Below are 18,072 nucleotides of genomic sequence, written 5' to 3'. Positions count from 1 at the left end.
CCTCAGCCTCCTGAAGTGCTGGGATTACAGGCGTGAGCCACCACACCATCTGGATCTCGTTTTAAAACTAGTATTTTTGCCTTACAGAACATGATGCCTTTGCTTTACACTTTTTTTTTTTTTTTTTTTTTTTTAGATGGAGTCTCGCTCTGTCACCCAGGCTGGAGTGCAATGGCAAGAGCCACTGAGCCTGGCCTTTTTTTTTTTTTTGAGACAGTCTTTCTTTGTCACCCAGGCTGAAGTGCAGTGGCGTGATCTTGGCTCACTGCAACCTACACCTCCTGGACTCAAGAGATTCTTGTGCCTCAGCCTCCCAAGTAGCTGGAACCACAAGCACACGGTACCACGCCTGGGTAATTTTCATATTTTTAGTGGGGATGGGGTTTCACCATGTTGGCCAGGCTGGTGTCCAACTCCTGGGCTCAAACCATCCACCCGCCTGAGGCTCCCAAAGTGCTGGGATTACAGGTGTGAGTCACTGCGCCCGGCCCTGCTTTGTACTTCTCAGCTGACATGGGCAGTAATTTTAGCCTTTCCTGCTGTATAAGAGGCCACCTGTCCTGTACAGCTTCACTGAACAGCAGTCAGAAGGCTCTGACACTGAGGGAGACTTTCACATAAAAACCTGCTATTTTTAAAAGATGCATTACTTCCCCAAAAGTATATGAGCACTTCAACTGTGACACTTTATTTAGCGTTTATGAAAGTCTGTAAAACAGTCTTCCAAGGGATTTAACTGAGAATCTTGGGGGGAAACTTATTTCCAACTTCCCCATTTGCCTGCCCCTCAAAACATCTGTGTCCTGCCCTTGGCTTATACTGCCTCCTTTTTCAGGACAGTGGTGCTTGACTCAGGTCTCAGAGATAGTTCAAAACATCAGTACACGGACTGGTTGGGCTGGGTGAAAGCAGATACCAGTGGAAGACACACCATAGTAATTCTTTTTTTTTTTTTTTTTGAGACGGAGTCTGGCTCTGTTGCCCAGGCTGGAGTGCAGTGGCCGGATCTCAGCTCACTGCAAGCTCCGCCTCCCGGGTTTACGCCATTCTCCTGCCTCAGCCTCCCGAGTAGCTGGGACTACAGGCGCCCGCCACCTCACCTGGCTAGTTTTTTGTATTTTTTAGTAGAGATGGGGTTTCACCATGTTAGCCAGGATGGTCTCGATCTCCTGACCTCGTGATCCACCCGTCTCAGCCTTCCAAAGTGCTGGGATTACAGGCTTGAGCCACCACGCCCGGCCGCACCATAGTAATTCTTGATCCAGCAATAAAAATACCACCATAGCACATACATTAGTTACTTTGTTGCCTGACTTTAAAAACAAAAGGTGTGCATAAAAGATATTTTTATTGTTTCGACATTGGGCTTTGAACATGTTGTAGTTAAAGAGGTAGCAGGGGGCCGGGCGCGGTAACTCACGCCTGTAATCCCAGCACTTTGGGAGGCTGAGACGGGTGGATCACGAGGTCAGGAGATCAAGACCATCCTGGCTAACACGGTGAAACCGCGTCTCTACTGAAAATACAAAAAAATTAGCTGGACGTGGTGGCGGGCACCTGTAGTCCCAGCTATTCGGGAGGCTGACGCAGGAGAACGGTATGAACCTGGGAGGCGGAGCTTGCAGTGAGCCGAGATCGTGCCACTGCACTCCAGCCTGAGTGACAGAGTGAGGCTCCGTCTCCGCGAGAGAGGGGGAAGAGGTAACGGGGGCCAGGTATGGTGGCTCACGCCTGTAATCTCAGTACTTTGGGAGGCCAAGGCAGGCCGATCACCTGAGGTCGGAAGTTCGAGAACACCCTGACCAACATGGAGAAACCCCCATCTCTACTAAAAATACAAAATTAGCCAGGCACGGTGGCGCATGCCTGTAATCCTAGCTACTCAGGAGGCTGAGGCAGGAGAATCGCTTGAACCCAGGAGGCAGAGGTTGCAGTGAGCTGAGATCGTGCCATTGCACTCCAGCCTGGGCAACAAGAGCAAAACTCCGCCTCAAAAAAAGTAGCAGGGTATACAGAAATCAGAGACAGACACAGAATTAATTACAGAATGTCAGGAAGATGCCTGACACTGGTCTCTTCCTTTTTTTTTTTTTTTGAGACAGAGCCTTACTCTGTCACCCAGGCTGGAGTGCAGTGCGCATGCACAGCTGATTGCGGCCTCAACCTCCTGAGCTCAAGTAAGCAGCTGGGACTACAGGCACATACCACTATGCCTGGCTAATTTTTTAAATTTTTTTGTAGAGATGGGATCTCACGATGTGGCCCAAGCTGATTTGACTGCCCCCGGCCTTTTTTTTTTTTTTTTGGAAACAGTTTTACTGTTTCCCAGACTGGAGTTGAGTGGCTTGACAGCTCACTGCAGCCTCAAACTCTTGGGCTCAAGCGATCCTCCCGCCTCAGCGTCTTACAGTGTTGGGATTGCAGGCATGAGCCACCACGCCTGACTGGTCTGTTTCTTACAGCAGTGCAACATGCCAAACATGTTCATGCTAGTGCCCTGCTGGAAAAGGAAGCAAACCTCTGTAAGGAAGAGCATTTCTCATAGGTGTCCAGTAGGTGGCAGTCTTGTCTGGACCTGCAGAGAAAGACCCGGAACCCTGGTTTTGCAAGGCTCTGGGAGCAAAGAATTATAAAATATCAGTGCTGTTAGCACCCTGGAAATGGCTGCATGGAATATCCACAGTTCCCAGATACAATGCCATTTCTGTGGCTCCTTCTGCCAAAGGAATACTAAGCCTGCTGCTACAGCCCTGTCTCTTGTTCACTGTGGTTTCCTGGGCAAGTCATTTATTCTTAGTTTCTTCATCTATTCAATATGATGATCAGACAACTGATCGCTGAGGTTTCCGCTGATGCTGATAGGCTGAGGATTCCAAAGTTCTTCTTTGGACTGGAGGAATGAATGTGTCTCTTGCACCACTAAAGTTGCCATGGAGTGTGAGTGGCAAGCACCTCACACCTGTCTTTTGTTGTCTTGAGATGGAGTCTCACTCCATTGCCCAGGCTGGAGTGCAGTGGCACAATCTTGGCTCACTGCAACCTCTACCTCCCGGGCTCAAGCGATTTTCCTGCCTCAGCCTCCTGAGTAGCTGGGATTACAGGCGCCTGCCATCACACTTGGCTAATTTTTGTATTTTTAGCAGAGACAGGGTTTCACCATGTTGGCCAGGCTAGTCTTGAACTCCTGGCCTCAAGTGATCTGCTTGCTTCAGCTTCCCAAAGTGCTAGGATTACAGGCATGAGCCACTGCGCCCAGTCACATCTGTTTCATTTACTGCTGTTTCATCAGCACCAGCACTGCACCTAGCACGAGCTCAATCCCTGTTTGTCAAATGCATGAGGATGGGCCCCACAGAGCATCCCCTCAGCTTCATGGGGCCTGAACTCTCAAACATTCAAACTCTCCTGATGATACCTCCTCCTTGAATACTCTCATCCCTCCCGAACCCGTACTCTCCTGGCTTCCTCCTATGGCTCTAGAAACTGCTTCTTGGTCTTTTATACATTCCCATTCCTCTACCAGTCCCCTAGGTGTCAATTTTTTTTTTCCAGCATTCAACCCCAGGTTCTCTTCTCCTTCTTTGCTGTCTGTGGCACCTCGTCCACTCCCACAACTTTAATTACCACCTACCACCTACCACCTTGATGACAGAAACAATAGTCGCTAACCTTTATAGAGTGTTAACTCTATGCTGGGTACTGCCCTTGATCTTTACTCACTTACCCATCACAACAAGCCAAGGAGGTGGACACTATTACTTTCCCCATTTTATGGGTGGAGGACAGAGTAGCTGAGTGACCTCTCTACAGCTCTAGACTCGTGTGTCCATTTGCCTTCAGAACACCTCCCCTCAGATGTCACCAGTGGACTTCTGATATTCCAGTTTCAAAGCCTTTCTTCTCCAAGGTCCCAATCTCAGTGAAATATTGAGTGAAATATCCTTGGCAGCTCAGTGAAATATCTACCCAGGCTAGAAATATTGGTAATTGTCATGTCTTTTTGCTACCCACCTTCAACCAGCTTCTAACAAGACCAGTCAATTCTAACTCCTCAATATTCAGATCTGTTCCCTCTTCTCTATTCTGTCTCCACTGCTGTAATTCAGGTCTTCATACTGTTCACCTGCACTGGCCTCTACACCAATCTTCATCTCTCCAGTACGGCACCCACACATGGTTCATTTTCCTAGTCCACCACCAGAGTGGAGGCAGTAGAGCTTAGTGGTGAAGAATGTGGGCTTTGGAATCAGAACTTTTTTTTTTTTTTTTTTTTTGAGATGGTGTCTCACTCTGTCACCTTGACTGGAGTGCAGTGATGCAGTCTCGGCTCACTGCAATCTCTGCCGCCTGGGTTCAAGAGATTCTCCTGCCTCAGCCTCCCAAGTAGCTGGGATTACAGGCACCTGACACTGCACCTGGCTAATTTTTGTAGTTTTAGTAGAGACGGGGTTTCACCATCTTGGCCAGGCTGGTCTTGAACTCCTGACCTCGTGATCCACCCGCCTCAGCCTCCCAAAGTGCTGGGATTACAGGCATGAGCCACCGCGCCTGGCCTGCAATCAAAACTATTCTTATTAGCTATCTCATCCTGGGCGAGCTACCCAACTTTTTTGAGCCTTCCTTTTCTCTGAAATGAAAGATGAGAAAAATACCTGCTGTATTGGGTTGTTGGCACATGCAAAGCCCCTCAGAAGATGGAGCTGGCCCACCTCCACAGGCTTAGCTGTGATGCATGGCCCAGCATCCCTGTTTCTCAACCAGATCTCCCTTGCCTGGCCACAAGTGTGACATGGCACTATCCAACATAGCACTTGCCACATTCTACATTCCAGCCCCTCCCTTCTCCCCATGGTTTTGCCAATTCAAGCATCACCTTCTCCAAGGAATCCTTCTCCTGATTCTCCATCCCCTATCATCTCCACTCCATCAACCAGCCTGGCTTCCTTTGTGTTCCCATGGCCCTGATAACACTGCATCATAAATGCCAGTCTCCCTATTGGTGTCCCCCACTCAGCTGTGATGTCCCTAAGGCCAGTGATTAGATCTTAGTCCTCTTCATAGCCCAAGCCCAGAGGCCTGGCACAGACAAGATGCTCAATGAGAATTTTGTTAAATGAATGAATCAATGAATAAATCAGTGATTGCTCAGCTTTAGGACAATTGGGTGTTATCAGCACCACAGGCTTTAGGCAAAGCTGCCAAAGATAGTCTTTTGTTGTCCTTTGCTTTCTGAAGGAATTGCCCTTCGTAGTAACTGCCATGATAGATGAAGAGTTGTAACTGGCTGTGGTTCCTGTGAAGACATTTGGGCAGAGACCAGTACTTTCACTTTGGGTATAAACAGTGACAGCTGTGAATTTTAAAACTCAGTCAAAAACGATTCAGTGAATAAATCTTCATTTTTCCAAGTAGCTCCAAGTGTTACAAATACATAATTAGCAAAAGATTAAGCATTTAGTGTAAAGTGAATAGTCAGAACTAGACGTTTGTCTTCTGGAGTATTTGGTTCTACATGGGCAGAAAATGCTATTTGTGGTCAGGAAATTTTCATAAAAATATCTTCACCCATTCGTTTCTACCCTGAATGTCCACCAAGTCATGTCTCGCTGCAGGAAGAGCTCTTAGGCATAGGCAGACATTTTGCCCAGGATGTCCTGGCATTACATGCTGCCAGCTTGTGCCTGGAAAGAGCCCAACTACTAATGAGGGATGTGCTGCAGGCAACAAAGCCAAGTGTCATCAGATGCATGAGGGGCCAGGCTCCAAAAAAATGAGCTGCACCAATTCAAGAAGAGGGAAGAAACCAAATAGTAGAACAAGTGAGAAACACTTTCAGGCACCAGCCAGTGCAGGCTGCGGCTGCCACGCAGCCAGAGATGTCCAGTCTGCCATTCTATTCAGATCAGAGTGTTTGGGGGAAGCCAGGGAAGCTCAAGTGCTTTGCACCTTCCCGGGGCTTGTCCCTTTCCCTCCACAATGTTGCTGGGCCTTTGATTCCAAAATAGGACCACATCTGGGCAACCAGAGGCTGCAGAGGATGGGCAGATGGGATTGCGAGGGCTACCCTGGAAGACCTGGAAGAAAGAGGCAGCCCAACGGCAGTGGCTGGTTGGTCATACGAAGCGTTTCTGGACCGGGCATGGTGGCTCACACCTGTAATCCCAGGACTTTGGGAGGCCGAGGCGGGTGGATCACCTAAGATCGGGAGTTAGACACCAGCCTGACCACCATGGAGAAACCCGTCTCTACTAAAAGTACAAAAAATTAGCTGGGCGTGGTGGTGCATGCCTGTAATCCCAGCTAGTCGGGAGGCTGAGGCAGGAGAATCGTTTGAACCTGGGAGGCGGAGGTTGTGGTGAGCCAAGATCGCACCATAGCACTCCAGCCTGGGCAACAAGAGTGAAATTCCATCTCCAGGAAAAAAAAGAAGACTTATCTTTCTGATCATAGTGGGCTGGGCAATTTCAACAAATATCCCTCCTGGAACTACTAAAATATCTCCAAAAAAAAAAGACTGTAGTCTTATTAATAGCATTGGAGAGCAGTACAATGAAGAATTATCATACCGAAATCCAGGGGAAGCTGAGAACCCAAAAAGGTAAGCCAGCCCTCAAAGTTGAGGCCGTTTGCTGATCCTGAAGCAACTAACAGCATCAAAAGGCAAAGCACGCCAGGCATGGTGGCTCATGCCTGTAATCTCAGCACTTTAGGAGGCTGAGGCAGGTGGATCACTTGAGGTCAGGAGTTCCAGACCAGCCTGACCAACATAGTGAAACCCTTAACCTACCCCAGAACCGCAAGTAACTAGGATTAGCGGTACCCCCAACACACTAAGTTAGATTTTAGTAGGTCCACCCCACCCTCCCAGAATGCCAAGACCAACAAGCTAAAACACTACATTAAGATGTCTATCTTTGACAAACTAGATATTTAGCCCTACCTAAGCAGGACGTCAAAAAATTTGGTTGTAAACTCACAATTGTTTCTCTCCACGGAAATCTTTAGTAAAAGGCGAAAGATTTATTCGTTATGAAGAGAAACTAGAGCATAGCCACTGCTCTTGTGCCTGGCGTCCCTGATATTGACTGATCCCCCTACACTTACGGTGCCTTTGGACCCGCAGACAGAAGCTTTTCTTCCACTCTAGAAAATTGTCCTAAACATTTCTCACTGGGTAAAATCTCCTGACAAAGAAAAAATTTTTTAAATATTATTATTCAAGCAGATAACCCTGGTAATAATTCTCATATCTACATTGCATTATGGGATGCAAATGAGCTGAGTGGGGAACAAGGACTTCCCCTAAACCCTCTATCTTACTGGTAAATGGAGAGAGAGAGGCACTTGACTACTGAGCTGGTAGTCAAGTTCTATCTTCCATGTAGCCGCCACATGTGTTCAGAGTAGCAGTGGCGGGTGCACAGTGACTCACACTTGTAATCCTGCACCTCAGGAGGCAGAGGTAGGAGGATCGCTTGAGCCCAGGAGTTCAAGACCAGCCTGGACAACATAGTAAGACCTTGTCTCAGAAAAAAAGTAAAATTTAAATAATAAAAAAAAAAGGCCAGCGAAGTGGCTCATGCCTGTAATCCCAGCACTTTGAGAGGCCGAGGCAGGTGGATCACCTGAGGTCGGGAGTTCAAGCCCAGCCTTGCCAACATAGTGAAACCCTGTCTCTACTAAAAATACAAAAATTAGCAGGGCGTGGTGGCAGACGCCTGTAATCCCAGCTACTTGGGAGGCTGAGGCAGGAGTATCGCTTGAACCTGGGAGGCAGAGGTTGCAGTGAGGGATTGCACTCCAGCTTGAGTGACGAGAGTGAAACTCTGTCTCAAAAAAAAAAAAAAAAAAAAAAAAAGTAGCATTTACCTGCCAGGTGCAGTGGCTCATGCCTGCAATCCCAGCACTTTGGGAGGCTGAGGAGGGTGGATCACGAGGGCAGGAGTTCAAGACCAGCCTGGCCAAGATGGTGAAACCCTGTCTCTACTAAAAATACCAAAAAAAAATTAGCCAGGCGTGGTGGCGGGCGCCTGTAATCCCAGCTACTCGGGAGACTGAGGCAGGAGAATCTCTTGAACCCAGGAGGTGGAGGTTGCAGTGAGCCAAGATCGTGCCACTGCACTCCAGCCTGAGCGACAGACTCCGTCTCAAAAAAAAAAAAAAAAAGGTAGCATTTACGCTGGTGTGCCATCACCTTAGCATCTCCTCCTGCCCCCTCTACCTCTGTGGTTCCTTCCTCTTCTTTACAAAAACAATCCTTGCCGATTTTCTCTGGTGCTCCCACAGCCCAACCACTGACTCCTTCCACAGCACCTGTCACCGTATCATCGCTGCCTGTTTGTGCATGCTTACGGAGGGTTGGTCGAATGAATGAATTCAGTCTGTATCTTCAACACCCAATGCCACGCCTGGCACGATAGGCATTCACATGCAGCCGTGCCGAAAGGCTGAGTGAATGCTGGACTGAATGAACGCCTGTAAAATATCTACAGGAAAGCCTGCAGGAAACGCCCTCCATAAATTCTAGTCCCTTTCTCCTTCCTAACCAAATCCTCCCCTCCTTCTGCTTCCACCATTTCCTAGCTGTGTAGCTTAGGCAAAGTGGTTTACCTCTCTGTGCCTAATTTTGGCAAAGGTAAAACGGGGAAGTGAACCTCATCTGGTTCTGGAGAGCTTCCACGGATGCTGTATGGGAAGCTGGCACCGTGCCTGGTGGAGAGGGCTCGACGATAGTTAGAAGGAGTGCCTACCTTGCTTCCCCTTTCTCATTTCCTGCCACAAGTCTCTCACCCACTTTCTCTGTCTCCCTCTCACCCCTTGTCTTTCTCCATCTTGTCTTCCTATAAAGACCCAGCACTTCCCTCCTCCATGAAACCTGGATTCCTCCAAGGCGAAGGTCCACCTCTGTGGGGCCTCTCAGCTTCCGCGCTGACATCCTAGGCCGCCTCGACAGATGGACCACCATACAACAACCCTTCCTCCTCCCCCTTCAGCCCCCGCCTCCTGTTCTTCAACTGAGGTTCGCTTTCCCAGCTCCCCCACGCCCTGCACAGCCCTGGTCAGTAAAAGGTCGAGAGGAGGACAGTGACGAGTGGCGACTTGGTTCACGGAGTTCTTTGCTTCCTCGGTGGCGGAGGGGCCTGGGGCCTCTCACCAGCACCTCTGCCCTTCCCCAGCCATCGAGTTGATCAAGGACCTGGTGGGTTACGATGTGCGCCAGGCGCTGCTCAAGGGCCTCGTGGCGCTGCTGATACCGTCGGTCAAGGAGACCTCCAAATTGCAGGCCAAGATCCTCAGTGGTAGGGACCTGCTCAGATGGGGCTGCCTGGGCCAAGGGAGGGGGGTCTCCTGCCTCACGGCCGCCCCCTCCTCAGACCCCTCAGTTCTCCAGCTCGCCCCCAGCCTGCCGATGTTTTTGCAGCAGGCCGCGGCCGCCAAGGCCATCGGGTAAGCGGGCAGAGGGTAGTGGGTGGCTACAAGCCTGGTTTGGCGCTGCCCGCGGGCCCCGGGAGCGCTCAGGACGCTGTGCGCCGGGTGGGCGGGAGTGTGCGCTGGGTGAGCCCAGGGCATCGGCCCAGCCCGAATCCCCCGGCCCAGGGTCCTGGCACGCAACGACATGAGCATCGCCGAGGAGCTGCTGTACCTGCACGTGGTGCACGGCCTAATGGCCGCCATGGGCAACATGGACCACAGCAACAGCCAGCGGCTGGCCAGCCTCACGCTGGAGGTGCGCACTGCGGCTAGCGAGGGGGCGGGAAGGGCTGCGGCAGCCACAGTCCCGCCGCCCCCGCAGTCACGCCGCCCCGCCCGCGCGGCGCAGTGCTTCGTGCAGATGTTCCCGTTGGTGGCGGAGCACGTGCGCAAGGGCATGGGAGAGGAACTCTACCAGCTCTTCCTGGTAAGTGCGCCCTCAGACGGCGACTCGGACAGTGTGGTGCCCCTTCACACAGTCCCCATCCTGGAGCGTTCCACATGCAGAGTGGACCTGGCCACCAGCTGCAGGAGGGACTGCTCTGGCCTAGGCTCCTCCACCCGCCACTTTCCTGTTCCCTTTCCTGCCCTTTCGGTCAGGCTGCCAACTCGCCCCCCACCTGTAACATCCCTCTGCCAAGCCCAACTCCAAGTCCAGACTGCCCTGGCACCCCAGCCGGGTCCCCCTTGCTCCTGTCCCTAGAGCAACGCTGAGGACTTGTACATGAAATTAGACAGCATTCAGGCGGACATCTTGGCGGCCAACAAAGTCAATGTTACCAAAGGTGAGTGTGGGACGAAGGAAGCCGGGCACAGGCGCCGCCAGCACAGCCTCACGTCCGCCTTTCTTGCCTGCAGCCCTGCGCCTCCATGGCGGCTCCTACAGCATGAACATTCTCTATGGCTCGCATGATTCGGCTCAGATGGCCTACCTCACACACTTCGAGAAGGAGGATGTGGAATCAAAGGAGTAACAACCCCTGTGGCAAACCAGGAAGGCCAAGGCTGCGGGGCAGGGAAGCCTGGCAAGAGGAAGGCGTCTGGGGTCAAGCTCAGAGCCACTCCACTTGGCTCCAGGGGGGGAGACGGGGATTAGGCACCCCGGAAGGGCAGAGGGAGAACCGCTGGCTGTGAAGAGTCAATAAACAGCCTTGATACCTGTCTGTTCTTTGTGTGTGTGGAGGGGGAGGGAGGTCAAGTGAGAGCTATGATGACAGGTGGTGGTGCCTGTGCTCCTCAAGTTAAAAAGCACATCCAAGTTTAGGACAGTGGCTTGCACCTGTAATCCTAGCTACTCTGCAGGCTGAAGGAAGAGGATCTCTTGAGCCTGGGAGTTGGAAGCCAGCATGGACAACAAAGCAAGACCCCATCTCAAAAACAGGCCAGGCACAGTGGCTCACGCCTGTAATCCTGGCACTTTGGGAGGCTGAGGCAGGCGGATCACCTGAGGTCAGGAGTTCGAGACCAGCCTGACTAACATGGTCAAACTCCATCTCTACTAAAAAAATTAAAAATAAATAAAAAATTAGCCGGGTGTGGTGGCACACACCTGTAATTGCAGCTACTCGGGAGGCTGGGGCAGGAGGATCACTTCAACCCAGGAGGTAGAGGCTGCAGTGAGCCAAGATCACACTACTGCACTCCTGCCTGGGCGACAGGGCGAGACTCCTTCTCAAAAAAAAAAAAAAAAAAAAAGCAGATCCAGAGGGAAGGGCCACCAACACCCTGGAAGGTTCAAGGGCATAGCCTGAATAGAGGGCCTCCCCTCCATTCCCTGGGTCCCTCCAGAACTCCCTGCCCACCTGGTTTTTCTCCGGCTGTTACATTAAAGGGGGTCATTTGATCCTAATGGGTCCTTTCCTTGCCTGGTACCATTTGCACCAACAGAACAAGGCCAGGTTCCATAAAGCAGAGCAGAAGCTTTATTCATTGATCTAGGAGACAGCAACAGGAGAAGGCCAAATGCCTAGGCAGATAGGGGTGGGTCCCCAGTGAAACCCCACCTTCAAGCCAAAAACAGCCTGAAGGCTGAAAGACCGATTGCTGGTCCTGGATGAAACCCACAATCCAGAGTGAGAACTTCTGTTTCTGTTTGCCTACCCTTTCCTGATTGATTCTTTTTGAATAATGCCTTTTAACCAACTGAATGTTGCCTTTTCCAGTACTACCTATGGCCTGCCCTTCCCCCATTCTGAGCCCATAGAAGCACTGGACTCAGCCATATTAGGGGAACTTTTCCCACTTTCAGGTAGGGGGACCACCCCCCACGGCCACCAAAAGCTGTTTTATCACTCAGTAAAACCCCACCTTGCTCACTCTTCAATTGTCAGTGCCTCCTCATTCTTCTTGGGCTCGTGGGATGAGAACTCCAGAACCAGTGCTTAAACTAGACTCCGCCAACTGGGCTGAGTGGGTGGGTCGCCTCCTGCAGCAAGTAAAGGCCATGTCCTGCAGCAGGTAACCTGGCGAGTGAGACCTGGTAGGGCATTGCTAGCTGGAGGTCCCCAGCTTGCAAAGTCACCAAGAAGAAAATCTTGAATCATAGGAATGGAGAAGGGGAGCTAATGCTCCAAGCACCTTCTCCCAGGGGGAGGGGCCTGGTAAAGGGGAAATCTTAAGGGTTCTTAGGGCAGGTAGGCGGAGACTGGGTTGAGGATTTCTGGAAAAAGGTAGGTTCTTCCAGGAGGGGCTGGAGTGTGCATAGTCTTTGTTTTTTTGTTTTTTGTTGTTTTGGGTTTTTTTGTTTTGAGGCAGAGTCTTGCTGTATCGCTAGGCTGGAGTGCAGTGGCACCATCTCAGCTCACTGCAACCTCGGCCTCCCGAGTAGCTGGGACTACAGGCGCGCACTACCATGCCCAGCTAATTTTTGTATTTTTAGTAGAGATAGGGTTTCACCATCTTAGCCAGACTGGTCACGAACTCCTGACCTCATGATCTGCCTGCCTCGGCTTCCCAAAGTGCTGGGATTATAGGCCTGAGCCACCACACCCAGCCTTTTTTTTCTTTTTTTTTTTTTGACAGGGTCTCACTCTGTTGCTCAGGCTGGAGTGCAGGGGTGCAATCTCGACTCACTGCAACCTCTGCTTCCCAGGCTCAAGCAATTCTCATGCCTTAGCCTCCAGAGTAGCTGGGACTACATGTGTGCGCCACCACCACACTCAGCTAATTTTTTTTTCTTTTTTTGTAGAGATGAGGTCTCACTATGTTGTCCAGGGTGGTCTCCAACTCCTGGGCTCAAGTGATCCCCTGCCTTGGCCCCCCAAAGTGCTGGGATTGTAGGCATGAGCCACTGTGCCTGGCTTGAGTGTGCCTAGTCTTGTTTTTTCTTTTGAAGATTTCTCCTCTTCAATTCAGTCTCATTCAAGTTGGAGTGAGGCAGGGCTCCTGGTCTGGAGTCTCTTTTCTATCTGCTTTACACCCTGCTGATTTCATCCTGTCTCAGAACTTTAAGTATCATTATAGGCCAATGACTCCTACATTTCTATTTCCAGCAAAATATTTCCACCTCATTGTGTCTAAAACTGAACTCCTAATCTCGCGCCACTTTCCCCAATTCAACTCATGGCAACTCATCCTTCCTATAAAACAAAACAAAATAGTGGAGTGCTTTTTGATGTCTGTCTTTAGCATCCATATCTATTAGATCTGTTGGCTCTATCTTCCAAATACATCCAGAATCCAACCATATCTCACTACCTCTATTGCTAATATTCTGGGCTGAGCCACTATCATCTCTCTGCAATGTTATTCTGCTTTTCTCCCTCTTCCTCTTCTCTTTTCTTTTTTTTTTTTTTTTTTTTTTTTTTTTTGAGATGAAATGTCACTCTGTCACCCAGGCTAGAGTGCAGTGGTATGATCTAGGCTCACTGACACTCACCACCTCCTGGGCTCAAGCAGTTCTCCTGCCTCAGCCTCCCAAGTAGTTAGGATTACAGGCTCCTGCCACCACGCCTAGCTAATTTTTGTATTTTTAGTAGAGACGGGGTTTCACCATGTTGGCCAAGGTGGTCTCGAACTCCTGACCTCAAATTATCCACTCACTTCAGCCTCCCAAAGTACTGGGATTACAGGCATGAGCCACCGGGCCCAGCCTATTATTATTTTATTACTTTAGAGATCCGGTTTCACTGTGTTGCCCAGGGTGGTCTCGAACGCCTGGGCTCAAGTAATCTGCCCACCTTGGCCTCCCAAAGTGCTGGGATTACAGGCGTGAACCACCGTACCTGGTCAATACCTGTTCTAATATGACAGCCAGGGTTATCCTTTTAAGCTTCAGATTTATCACTGTGCTGAAACCTTGCAGGGCTCCCCATTTCGCTGAATGAAGGCCCTAGGTGCTCAGGTTTCCCTCTTCTGCCTCTGTCTCTCCTTCACTCTGCTCCAGGCACAATGGACTCCCTTGCGGTTTTTTTTTTTTTTTTTTTTTTGCAATTGGCAAACGGGCTGGGCACGGTGGCTCACGCCTGTAATCCCAACACTTTGGGAGGCCAAGGCGGGCGGATCATGAGGTCAGAAGATTGAGACCATCCTGGCTAACACAGTGAAACCCCGTCTCTACTAAAAATACAAAAATTTAGCCGGGCGTGGTGACGGGCGCCTCTAGTCCCAGCTACTCGGGAGGCTGAGGCAGGAGAATGGCATGAGCCAGGGAGGCAGAGCTTGGAGTGAGCCGAGATCAGGCCACTGCCCTCCAGCCTGGGCGACAGAACAAGACTCTGTCTCAAAAAAAAAAAAAAAAAAAAAAAGGCAAACAAGCTCTTGTCTCAAGGCTATTGTACTGACTGTTCACTCTGCCTAGAACTTCACCCCATATATCCACATGGCTCACTCCCCTACCTCTCTTCAACTCTACAAGAAGGCCTACTCTTTTTAAATTGCAATGCACACTACGACTCTCTATACTCATCATCTCCCTTCCCATCTTACTCTTTTTTTTTCCCACGGCATTACTTTATTATGTTTATTAATTGTATGTCCTCCGCCTGACTGTAAACTCCACGAGGACAGGGATACTGTTAGGACAATGCCTGGCATGCATGAATCAGTGACTGAGGTATTGTGAGGGAATAGTCCCTCCAAGTCGGAGGAAATGAAGTCAGATGGCAGTAATTCTCCAGGATGCCACAAGAGGGCATCACCAGCCCTGACATTGTTGGTCTAAGGCAGTTCTGCTTTCCCCAAACTTATTTTAAGCCTCAGCTTTCCTTTTTTTGTACCTACAGAGAAGAGTTAACTATACATATATATATGTTTTGTTGTTATGTTTTCTTTAAAGCTAAATGGATTTCCTATTTTTTTAATAGATTAATTAATTTATTTATTTGTTTGTTTATTTTGAGACGGAGTCTCACTCTGTTCCCAGGCTGGAGTGCAGTGGCATGGTCTTGGCTCACTGCAACCTCCGCCTCCTGGGTTCAAGCGATTCTCCTGTAACTGGGACTACAGGCATGCGGCACCACGCCTGGCTAATTTTTTATCTCGGTTTACTGCAAGCTCCGCCTCCCAGGTTCATGCCATTCTCCCGCCTCAGCCTCCCTAGTAGCTGGGACTACAGGTGCCTGCCACCTTGCCCTGCTAATTTTTTTGTATTTTTAATAGAGATGGGGTTTCACCGTGTTAGCCAGGATGGTCTTGATCTCCTGACCTTGTGATCCGCCCGCCTTGGCCTCCCAAAGTGCTGGGATTACAGGCATGAACCACCGCGCCCAGCCTATTTTACTTTTTTGACAGAGTCTCTCTGTCACCCAGGCTGGAGTGCAATGTCACAATCTCGGCGCACTGCAACCTCCACCTCCCGGGTTCAAGCGATTATCCTGCTTCAGCCTCCCGAGTAGCTGGGATTACAGGCGCCTGCCACCGTGCCCACGCCCAGCTAACTTTTGTATTTTCAGTAGAGACGGGGGATCACCATGTTGGCCAGGCTGGTCTTGAACTCCTAACCTCAAGTGATCCACCCGCCTTGGCCTCCCAAAGTGCTGGGATTACAGGTGTGAGCCACCGTGTCAGGCTGGATTTCCTATCCTTTACGTTGCAATCAAGTCATTTTTAGTTTTTAGTCTTTTTTCTTTTTCTTTCTTTTTTTTTGTCATTTGGTTTTAGTTTTTAGTCTTGAAATGTTTTCTTTTGTATAATGGTAAAAAATAGTACCCCAGAATTTTTCTGGAAATTTTAATAATTGGGAAATCCAAAAATCTAGGAACCACTGGGCTAAAGTGATCATAATTTTTAAAAAAAATTTTTTTAAATAAAATAAAAAAACCTTTAAAAACTAAACTGGCCAAGCGGGAAGCGGTGGCTCACGGGAGGCCGAGGTGCTTGAATCAGTTGAGGCCAGGAGTTCTAAGGCTGCATTGAGCTATGATCGTGCCACTGCACTCCAGACTGAATGACACAGTGAGACCCTGTTTCTAGAATTAATCCATGAGGCAGAGATTAGTCACTGTTCTCCATCCTAGATAATGAGTAAAACTCCATTTACAAAAAAATAAGTGACACCCTCAATAACAATATGGTTTAAGCTGAATGAACAAACGAAATGCCACTTTACACACAAGCAACAAACAAACAGCTTCAAGAATGTTACAGTATACAGATGACCTTCGTCTGACTTTTGAACACTCTTAATTAGTCCCACAAACGTGGGACCTCAAAAAATTGGTTTAAGACTCGGAATTGTTCCTCTCCACGGAAATCTTTAGTAAAAGGCGAAAGATTTATACGATTTGAAGAGAAACCAGAGTATACCCTGCCATTGTTGCACACAGTCCTCGGGTGACGGTCACTACTAGATTAGCAATGGTTACTATTAACCAAAGGAGCTAGCGACTTCTGTTTTTATCTCAGACAATTGTGTGAAAGGAGCTTCGTTTTTATGATAAAGGAAAAAGGGGAAAAAAGGGAGAATCTCCTTTTAAAGTAGGACGTGTTCTGTGTGCAATGCATTGTGGGTATGTAAATGATGCTGAGTCACCACCCCCCCCCCCCCCTCGGTTTCCAGAAATACCCTAAATAGTTCGTTACTTTTTCTAGGCGTTGGGCCACCACCAGGGGACAGAGCAGAAGCCAGATTTTCAGAACTATAGATGCCTGGTCTAACTAGAAAGTGACTTTATTTTGGGCGGATCACCAGAGGTCAGGAGTTCAGGACTGGCCTGACTGACATGGAGAAACCCTGTCTGTACTTAAAAAAAAAAAAAAAAAAGGCCGGGCGCGGTGGCTCACGCCTGTAATCCCAGCACTTTGGGAGGCCGAGACGGGCGGATCACGAGGTCAGGAGATCAAGACCATCCTGGCTAACACAGTGAAACCCCGTCTCTACTAAAAAAATACAAAAAACTAGCCGGGCGAGGTGGCGGGCGCCTGTAGTCCCAGCTATTCGGGAGGCTGAGGCAGGAGAATCGCTTGAACCCAGGGGGTGAAGGTTGCAGTGAGCCGAGGTCGCACCACTGCACTCCAGCTTGGGCAACAAGAGCGAAACTCCGTCAAAAAAAAAAAAGTGACCTTATTTTGTAATTGGCACTTAAAGTAAAAAAAAAAAAAAGAGCCATAAAATAATTGTATTCACACAGTCATTTACCAAAAATTTATTGAGTACTAGGAAATCCTGTGCTAGGAGACAGGCACGTGTGATGAGTGCTGATAATAGAATGTTCAGTGAGTGACATGTGCCAAGCATGAAAGGATCCAAAGAAGTAGGGTGGTGATGACATTCTAGGCAGAGGGACACCCTAAGCAGTGTGAGCCAAGTGGTGACAGGGCAAGTGGCTAAATCACAGGGACCACATCTTGATGGACCTTCCATACCAAGCTAACTTGGATTTACCTTAAGGACAATGAGGAGTCACTGAAAAGCTTTAAAGGAGAACATGATCAGATTAGTGTTTTTTTTGTTTGTTTGGTGTGGTTTTTTTTGGAGACAGGGTCTCACTCTGTCACCCAGGTTAGATGGCAGTGGCGGGATCATGGCTCACCACAGCCTCGATCTCCAGGCTCAGGTTCAGGTGATCCTCCCACCTCAGCCTCCCAACTAGCTGGGACTACAGGTATGTGTCTTCACGCCCAGCTAATTTTTGTATTTTTTTTTTTTTTGAGACGGAGTCTAGCTCTGTTGCCCAGGCTGGAGTGCAGTGGCCGGATCTCAGCTCACTGCAAGCCCCGCCTCCCGGGTTCACGCCATTCTCCTGCCTCAGCCTCCCGAGTAGCTGGGAGTACAGGCGCCCGCCACCTCGCCCGGCTAATTTTTTTTGTATTTTAGTAGAGACGGGGTTTCACCGTGTTAGCCAGGATGGTCTCGATCTCCTGAACTCGTGATCCGCCCGTCTCGGCCTCCCAAAGTGCTGGGATTACAGGCTTGAGCCACCGCGCCCGGCCTAATTTTTGTATTTTTTATATGGACAAGTTTTTGCTGTGTGGCCCAGGCTGCTCTAGAACTCCTGAGCTCAAGTGATCCTCATGCCTCAGCCTCCCAAAGTGCTGGGATTACAGGCATGAGCCACTCACTGCGCCTGACCAGATTAGTGTTTTAAAGCATCATCAGCATCACTTCCTGTTACAGGTGAATTGTGTCCCCCACCTCCACCCCACCCCCAAAATTCATATATT

General features: G+C 49.5%; 1 protein-coding gene, 1 long non-coding RNA gene and 2 other non-coding genes across 11 annotated transcripts in view; 2 read left to right on the top strand and 2 right to left on the bottom strand.

Annotated features, from left to right (window-relative positions):
* ARMH1 (armadillo like helical domain containing 1) overlaps positions 1–10,632 on the top strand; it is a 53,043-nt gene extending 42,411 nt beyond the window's left edge. For 5 of the 8 annotated variants that reach the window (XM_071094116.1, XM_071094115.1, XM_071094114.1 and 2 more), the window contains 4 exons: positions 9,177–9,447; positions 9,598–9,898; positions 10,175–10,256; positions 10,330–10,632. In XM_071094116.1, coding sequence (XP_070950217.1) covers positions 9,177–9,447; positions 9,598–9,898; positions 10,175–10,256; positions 10,330–10,445 — 770 coding nt within the window. In that variant the 3' untranslated portion in view covers positions 10,446–10,632. The remainder of the gene's footprint in view (positions 1–9,176; positions 9,448–9,597; positions 9,899–10,174; positions 10,257–10,329) is intronic. The other 3 variants (XM_071094127.1, XM_071094118.1, XM_071094120.1) reach the window with 3 other exon arrangements.
* Positions 1,473–9,084, top strand: LOC139362676 (uncharacterized). Its single transcript, XR_011621829.1, has 2 exons — positions 1,473–6,598; positions 8,849–9,084. It is a non-coding gene; the product is annotated as an uncharacterized lncRNA (long non-coding RNA).
* Positions 6,933–7,049, bottom strand: LOC112429075 (U5 spliceosomal RNA). Its single transcript, XR_003021205.2, has one exon. It is a non-coding gene; the product is annotated as a U5 spliceosomal RNA (small nuclear RNA).
* Positions 10,633–16,097: 5,465 nt separating the features above from the next.
* LOC112429073 (U5 spliceosomal RNA) lies at positions 16,098–16,213 on the bottom strand. The gene has a single exon (XR_003021203.2). It is a non-coding gene; the product is annotated as a U5 spliceosomal RNA (small nuclear RNA).
* Between the last annotated feature and the right edge of the window lie 1,859 nt (positions 16,214–18,072).

Source organism: Macaca nemestrina, chromosome 1 (genome assembly GCF_043159975.1).
Source record: "Macaca nemestrina isolate mMacNem1 chromosome 1, mMacNem.hap1, whole genome shotgun sequence".
NCBI classification, from domain to species: Eukaryota; Metazoa; Chordata; class Mammalia; order Primates; family Cercopithecidae; genus Macaca; species Macaca nemestrina.
Note: the sequence above shows the minus strand (reverse complement) of the source record. Positions and strands in the feature narration are given on the sequence as shown.